General features: G+C 57.9%; 1 protein-coding gene across 1 annotated transcript; it reads left to right on the top strand.

Moving 5' to 3' along the window:
• The first annotated feature begins 210 nt into the window (after positions 1-210).
• Positions 211-7,400, top strand: HBEGF (heparin binding EGF like growth factor). The gene is made up of 6 exons (XM_082323929.1): positions 211-309; positions 505-675; positions 3,186-3,363; positions 5,416-5,571; positions 5,684-5,776; positions 6,938-7,400. Exons 1-5 carry the CDS (start codon positions 267-269, stop codon positions 5,754-5,756), a joined length of 621 nt encoding a protein of 206 aa, XP_082180055.1. The 5' UTR covers positions 211-266; the 3' UTR covers positions 5,757-5,776; positions 6,938-7,400.
• The last annotated feature ends 786 nt before the right edge of the window (positions 7,401-8,186 follow it).

The following is an 8,186-nucleotide window of genomic DNA, read 5'->3' as shown; positions in this document are numbered from 1 at the left end:
CTGATGACCCCATCCCCGGCAGCCCCGCAGCGAGAGGTCCCCCGCGGCTCCCCCCACCGCACCAGCAGGCTCCGGCCGGCGGGACCCCCCCGTGGCGGCCGGGGAAGCCCTTCCCGGGGGCGGGGAGGCCCGGCCGCTCCGCCCCGCCCCGCCCCGCCCCACCGCCTTCTACCCGCCGCGGGGCCGCGCCGCTGGAGAGCGGCTGTTGGTGCGGCGTCGAGCGGAGCGGAGCGGAGCAGCGGCTGGGACGCCTGTGCCCGTGGGTCATGGACGGGCGGGCGGTGCTGATCCACGCGCTGCTGGCGGCAGGTACGGACACGCGTGGGGGGTCCCGGACACGTGTGGGGGGGTCCTGTTACCCAGGCACGGCCCCGGTCCCGGGTGGAGGTGGGGGCAGACGGAAAAATCAGTCCCTGTCCCGGTCACTCGTGGGGGTTCCGGTCACGCGTGGGGGGTCCCGGGCAGGGTCAGCCCGCCCCGCCTGACTGTACCCTTTCCTCGCAGTGTGCTCGGCGGCGGCGGGCGGGCTGGGCCGGGACGAGCTGCACAACGAGGTGCTGCACAAGGGCGGCGGCGGAGCGCCGGTCCCGGCCACGGCCCCACTGCTCGGCGGCAGCCCGGAGAAGGAGGGCGGCGGAGCGGCGTCGGGAGACGACCTCAGCGAGCTGCCGAGAGGTACGGGCGGGCGGAGCCGCCGCCGGGGTGCTTGGGATGGGGAGGGTCGTGGCGGGGGTCCCGGAGCGGGTGGCGCGGGGCCGGGGCGGTCGAGCGGGGCGGGCTGGGGGCGGTTGGACCCGGGCGGGGGGCGCGGAGGGGCCGGGCGGGGCTCGACTCAGCCCCGCGGATGCCCCGGCAGCAACCCCGGCTCTGCTTCGGAGGGAACCGCGGGGGAGCCCCTAGTCCCCGGGTACGGAGGGCCCGTGGCAGCAGCCCTGAGTGGGGCTAGCCCGTGAGGCACTAGCACGGAGCTACTGGGCTTTGGCAGCCCCTTGCCTTGTGCCAGGGGTTCTTTTGTGTCCCTGAAGTCCCTGGCATGGGGGTCCCGAGAGTTTCCAGGCCCCCAACTCCTTGGCCAGATGGAAGGCAGCCCCTGCCCACAGGTGTGCAGCCGCGGCCGGTGGGCCCGTGCCGCCTTCCAGATGGTGGCCGCGGTGGCTGCCGGCGAGGGGATCACTGTGACTCACCCGCCGCCTACACACGGCTGCTCCTCATACCTAGGCAGGGTTCGTCAGCCGGCAGTCCCCGCTACGGGGGCGTGAGGGACACTGTTGCTCTGTTAGGCTCGCTGGGCATTCATGCTTGGCTCCTCTCCCCCAGCTCAGGACCAGAGAGCGTCCCGGGGACTCTCATGAGGGTGGGATGGGGGGGGCCCATCGCAGGCTGAGGAGCGTGACCTGTACCTGTGCCTTGCACATGTGACATGCTGAGATCAGTAACCTGGCACTAGGAGGAGTGTGCTCTGCCCCATATAGTTCATCCTCCCTTTTTTCCGTGTTTTTCTTTGTTTTCTGGCTGTGCCATCACCCTGTGACAAAAAACCTGCAAAATCAGGCTGACCCCCCTCACATCCAAGGGGATGCAGCCCCCAGGAAACAGTTACCCCTCCTGCTGCGAGGGAGATGCTCCAGCCTGCTCCTCTGTGCATCCCCCTCAGGAGGAGACCCTGTCCTAGAGCAAGCAGTCTGGCAGGTGTGGGCTGACCTTTGTGTGTGGGACAGGCTGAGGGGATAGGGGATATTTGGTTACTGAGGCTGCAGCCTCTCAGAGCACTTTCTTGATGCCTTGAGCTGAGCTACGGTCAGAAAAATCTGCCTTTTGTGTTGAAGGCACCTTCTGTGCTGCAGCCCCCAGGGTGTCTGAGTAGGGGGAGAGCAGCAGCATCCCCCTGCTCACCTGGGCTGTGCCAGTTTTCCTACCAGCAAGATCTTCCAAATCTTCTCTGGCTGTCCTAAGGGAGGAGGGGGGGGGGTGGTGACAGTGGAGGTGGCTTGGGGGGGTCAGCAGCACTGTGTGTCCGCTGGCTGCGGCCAGGAGATAACCCACAGTGGAGGAAACAGCCTCTGCTGCCAGCCTGGGGCAGAGCCCTGGGCCTCACCCAGAGCCGGGGGTTTCTCCAAGCTGCGGAGTTTCCTGGAGTATTGGTTTTTTCTAGGTGTAGTGTGACAGATGTCGAAATAGCAAAATAATTTTGCTAGGTGTGCAGCCGGTGTGCTGCAGCGTGAGAGGCGCTCACCGGGGAGGAGGGGACAGGCTCAGTTACATCAGGAAGCGGCTGAGAAGGAATTAGGCAGGTCACAACTCGCCAGGTTAGACTTGGCCACCCTCTCCTCCCCGAGCAGCGCAGGGCTTAGTTCATATTTCCCCAGGCTCACTGGAGTTACTAAGCACTGTGGTTTTGGGGGAACTGAAAAGTCCCTCTTGGAGCAGGGAGTGCTCTCTAGCCTCTCGGCACCTGCGAGATCAAGCTGGGGGCTGATTCTTTGGGCATTTGCACATCTTAAAAACTATTCCAGTAACATTCCTGTTTTCGATCTATGTCCAGGCAAGGAGCTCAGTGCTCTAGTTCCACCAACCCAGCAGGGAGCTGGCCTTGTACCAAAAGCCACTGGTCCCTGCACCGCAATTAAAACATACCTTTGTAATTCATGGGAATGCTGCCCTTGCCATCTCTTTGGTTCTGCAAAACCAAAAATTAAGCCAGGCTTGCTCTCTTCATTATGTTCTGGGTGCGCAAGGCATCCTTGTACCCACAGGAAGGAGAGTCCATCAGAGCTGTGAATAGGGTCTTACAAAAGACTGTGCTCATGAGGGAAATAAAAGCCAGATAAAGGGGCAATTAGCAATTTTCTGTGTTCAGTGGAAACTGGTGCATATAATAGCAACATTTGAGATGCAAAAAGCTCTGTTCCCCTCCCCCCTGCCCTGATTCCTTTATTTCCTTGAGAATTGTTCTTATGAATTGGAAAGGCCATGATATTTGTGAGAAGCTGAGGGGGAAAAAAAAAAAAAAAAAAAAAAAAGGAAAAAACCCCCTCTGCTCGGGGGCAGATTGCTGCACAAAAGGCTGTGGGAGTGCCAGGGCTGAGCTGGCTGCAGCACCCCCAGGTTTGTTGCTCTGCCTTCTCTTCAGCTGACGCACAGAGGTGATCTGACCAATGTTTTCTCCTTCCCAAATTGTTTTCCAGTTGCTTTCCTGTCAAAGCCTCAAGGCCTGGTTACTCCCAAGAAAAAAGGCAACGGGAATAAAAGAAGAAAAGGCAAAGGCCTGGGGAAGAAGAGAGACCCATGCCTGCGGAAGTACAAGGATTTCTGTATTCACGGCGAATGCAAATACATCCGAGAGCTGGGAGCTCCCTCCTGCATGTGAGTTGTTGGCGTGTGCCTGTGTCGGGGGAGCCTTAGTCATGGTTCCTTCAATTCTCTGGGCTGGGCAGAGGAAGAGCAGAGGAGATATTTTTAGTGCGTGTTCCCTGCCCGTGTGGGGACGGCTCTGACTTGGCCTCTTCCTTGTGCGTCTTAAGCAATGTCTGTCCCCCACCAAAATCTGTCATGAAGTTAGACCCAGCATCCCCTGCCGGTGCGGTGAGCTCCAACTGAGCTGCTGTGCAGAGATCTGCAGCGGTGGGGTTTGGAGGATGGTGAGCAGGGGCTGGGGTCTTGCAGCCAAGGTCTTCTGCAGGTCTGGTTTGTGAGACCCTATCCTGACTGTGTAACCGTGCATCCCCCTGTCCCTCACTACTTCCAGCCTTGGCTGAGAGCTCGGGGCTCCCACAGCTGTTGGGATATACTGGTGCAGGCAGGAGGAGCATCTCTGCTGTGGCACCAGCAAGGTGGATTAGAGGTAGCGCCTTTGGGGACAGTCTGCCAAAGCCATGCCCAAGCTGTCCCTTGGCCCTGATGAAGGACAGGGCTGTGTACCCCCCTGTCCCACCTCCCTGGGATGCAGGTAGAGAGCAGGGACTAGACAAGGCAAGTGCGGGAGAAATTGTTTGCCTGCTGCCGGGGCACCTGGATCCAGCACTGCTACCACGAGAAATACCGAGGGGTGCACATTTGATCCCCACTGATGTGGGCAGGGGTTGAGCTGGCAGATATAAGAGGCTTTGTTCTTTGCTATCAATCCTCTGAGCCACCCAGCCTGGAGCCCAGGGAAGATAATAGCTCCCTGGCTTATGGTGCCCACAAGAGCTCACGCCCTGCAATCCACAGGGATCAGGCTCTGCATAGCTCCTTGAACCGCTTAGTTTTTCTCTGCCTGGAAGCTGTCATGATGTTGGGCCCTTGCACAGGGGGCTCAGGACTGCCAGCAAGAGGAAATCTCTGATAGCTCAGCTTGGGCTGGTGACCCAGCGCAATGTGGGGTGCAGCACCCCCTGCCTAGGACTGGGACAGCCAGGCGTCCCCTGCCCAGCCTCCTGCCCTTCCCAGATCCCTGGGGCTGGAGGAGGACCTGGGACACAGACAAGCAGGAAGGGTCCGGGGTCTGGCTGGGGCTCACCAGCCTGGTGGCCCATCCCTGGATGACTTCTCCCCAGAGCCATCATAGTTTTTAGGAACAGTGGCCAACTGCCCCAGTCCCCTCCAATAATGAGGCCTCGTGTTGGCTGGTGTCACTCAGTTGTGCCTTCTCTTGGTGGCTGGCTGCCCATGTTGCAGGGTCTCCTGGATCGTTGCTTCTTTGGGCTGATCCCTGGGGCACTGGGTGGGGTGAGGATGCTGCCAGGCTGGGTCCTGCACCTCTACCTTGTGCCCAGCCTCGCTGCCATGGCTGGGAGGTGACACTGGCACACGGTGGTGTTGCAAGCCAGGCAGGCGGGCTGGGCTGAGACCCCATCTTGGAGATAAGCTTGAGGGTCAGTGGCACTGGATATAGAGAGATATATATATCTGGTCGCATCAGTGCGCTTTTACTCATGGGGAGGGTTGGCAGCCTTGCTGCTCTGCTGGGGAGTGTTATTTCTGTGACATGAGTAACCTCCGGAGTCTGCAGGGAGGTGGCACCTCTCTGGCTGGCAGGGTGTGCAGAGACATCCTGCTCCAAGGGAGGCGCTGAGCTCCAGTCCAGCTGCTCTCTGCTCCCTTGCGTGGGACTTTCCACTTCCAGAGGTGGTCTGGGCAGCCTGGCTCTGCCTGGGGATGATTGGGAAGAGCACAGACCCCCATGCCCTCTGCTGGGGGGAGCTCAACCCTTCTAGGAGTCTTCACGTGGTGCTTGGGGCAGGAGAAACTACCAGTACCAGGGAGGTGATGGTGACATCAGACCTCCCAGCTCAGGGGAGAGGGACCAAGGGGAATGGGCAGAGTGCTGGCTAAGGCTGAGCAAAGAGGCAGCTCCCTTTCCATGGGGGTGTGAGAGACCCAATGACCTTCTGTGGCTGGTCACCACAAACCTTTAAGACTTTTCTTCTCGCCCAGATGCCAGCCAGGATATCATGGAGAGAGATGCCACGGCCTCTCCCTGCCTGTGGAGCACCCCCCCAGTGCATACGACCACACCACAGCACTGGCCGTCGTTGCTGTCGTCCTGTCCTCCCTGTGTCTTGTCATCATTGCAGCCCTGCTGATGCTCAGGTGAGTGGGACGGGGCTGAGCCATTGGATCTGTGCCCTCAGGAAGACCACATGCAGGGGAGGGTGGCAGAGACTTCTCCATGCTCTGAGCATCTGTTTGCTTGGGCTCACAGGTGTCACAAGAGGGGTGTCTACGATGTAGAAAACGAAGAGAAAATCAAGCTGGGCATCACTGTGAATCACTGAGGATGCTGGGTGCTGGCAAGGTGAGCCCCTGGCCGGGCATGGGGCAGCAGTGGGGCTGGTGGGCATCTGGGGGCTCTGCTTTTTCACGCTCGCTGGGACTGCTATGTGGATGCAGTGCCAGATTCATTCAGGAGCTGAAGGCAGTTTGAGCCTGGAGAAGCAGCTCACTGGATTTGGCCTGAGAGCCTGGACTGCCCCGTGGGGTTCCAGCTCTCTTTTTTCCTCCCCTTCCTGCTCAGGCCCTTGTCTCCTGGCACCCCCAGCCACCAACACCTCTTCCTCCTTCCTAACCTTGAGTCTCTGCTTTGCCCTGTCGCTGCATGCTTTGGGGACATTTGACAGTGGGGAAGCTGCTTCTGTGGTTTTTTGTGTTTTTTTTTTTTTTTTTTTTCCTCCCCACTTGTTCTGCTCCCTCTCTGACCCTCTGAGTCACTTCCCCTCCTTAGATATTGCCTCTATTTATATATATAAAAAACAAAAAACCAACCTTCCTTTTCACTCCCACTCTGCTTATTACTTGCACCAATGTAATGCCTTGCAGCTGTCCACGGGGGGATCTTGCTGCCAGCTGCAGGCGATGTTACTCTGGCTGGGCGGTGGGGTGTGCTCTGCCCCAGGGGTGGCCATGGCTGGGTGCTGGAAAGCTTGCAGACTTCCTCTGGTCTGGTCCAAACCCTGATGTTAGATGTGTCTGTATGTATTACAGCTACTTCTCTTTTTAAAAAAAGAAAAATCTTTGTTCTTTGTGAGGATGAAGTAATGCCTTCAAAGAATTCCTGTAATGTTGGTAATAGTGTTGGGGGTGGGATTTTTAGCTGCTTATAGGAGTTGAATTTTGCAGAAGGGGATGCAGCACAAGGTTTTCATCACTGTCCCCTCTGCCCTGGGGGTTATTGGGGTGTATGTGTCCAGAGGGAAAAGTGCTGTTGTCCCTGGAAGGGAAGCATGGTAGACACGGGGTGGGATACTTAGCCACTACTCCCCCAGCATCCTGGCTCTTATCCTCCCAGGTCCTGCCCCACAAGGCAGCAAATGGCTGCTGCTGTTGGGGCTTTGGTGGCCGTGAGGGCTTTCCTGCTGGGCTGGGTGGGATGAGCACCTTGGCCCCACCATGCAGGAACTGCTCTGCGGGCAGAGTGGTCCAGGGCTGTGTTGTGAGTTCTCCTGCTGCTGTCTTGCAGGGGTCGGCACTAATGCACTTCTACCTCCTGGAAGAGGCGAGAGCTGTGGAGCCAGCACCATCCCTGGGAGCCCGCAGCACAGCAGGAGCTCGCTGGAGCCAGCAGGACAACACCCGCTTTGGGGCTGGTCAGGCAGTGGTGTCACTGCAGGGAGCTTCGTGGCCATCTCCGGGTTGGAGAGCGCTTGAGAGAGGCACTCGCTGGCTGGGTGACTGTGTGGAGGCAGGAGGCACTGGCCAGCTGGCGGCCCAGGGACTTGCCAGCAGCTCTCCGTCGACTGCAGTGCATGCCAAGGAACAAACTGTGAAAGGCGAGGAGACCAGGCTCGGTGCTTTCTTAGGTGCAGGAGGGGTGGGAGGGTAACAGCTATTTAACAAGATATTTTTCATTTTAAATTATATATTTATTTTAGATAAACTGTACATAGTATTTATATTTATTGTAGGTCTGGCCCTCCATCCTTCATGTAGGTCAAGATGATAGGGTCAGACCTCCCTTATTTTTTAAGTGCAATGTAATATTCTAATAAATAACACTTTGTTACAAACACTTGGGTTGTTAATTTAATGATGGAGGTGGAAAGGAGTCAGGCCTCTGAAGACTGCACATAACAACATGCCCTTGCTAGTGGGGTATTGCAGACAGTGGCAGAGATCCTGAGTGCACAGCAGGGGTTGCTGGATCACTTGTGCCATCCTTGGGGTGCAGCAGAGCAGTGTGGTGCACAGGGCTGGTGGCAGGATCTGTCCTGCAGGAGCCGGCAGCCAGGCCAGCCCCATCTGTGTTTCTTTGGAGATTTGCATCTTTGCCAGCTGGTGCTCTGGGAGGGATGTGTTTGGGTGTCTGCTCATCAAGCAAAGCTGCCTCTAGTATGAGTGAAGCCACTCTGGCCACTGATTGATCCAAATGGGACTGATTCCTGATTTTTAAGGCAGCATTTGGCTAAAAAATCAAGAGGTGGACTCGCACTTCCCTTGCAGGGGATCCTAGTGGTTCCTGGGGTGGCTGCTGGCTCCTGGGGCTGGGGTCATTCCAGTGAGCATCATTTCAGATGGTGGTTCAGGACTGATTCCTGACTTTGCAGTAAAAATAACCCTCAAACCACTTCTTTCTCTTCCCTTATCTTCCCCAGGGGGACCTGAGATCAGGGTGAGATGCTGGGTCTAGCAGAGCGCCTTGAAGCAGAGAGAGGGCTTCCCCCCTGCAGGAAACCTGCTTTCCTCCAGCCCCTTTCCCTTCAGCAGATATC

The sequence above is a fragment of the Platalea leucorodia genome (assembly GCF_965183815.1).
Source record: "Platalea leucorodia genome assembly, chromosome: 11".
Lineage (NCBI taxonomy): Eukaryota > Metazoa > Chordata > Aves > Pelecaniformes > Threskiornithidae > Platalea > Platalea leucorodia.
This window is presented reverse-complemented; position numbering and strand designations above follow the sequence as displayed.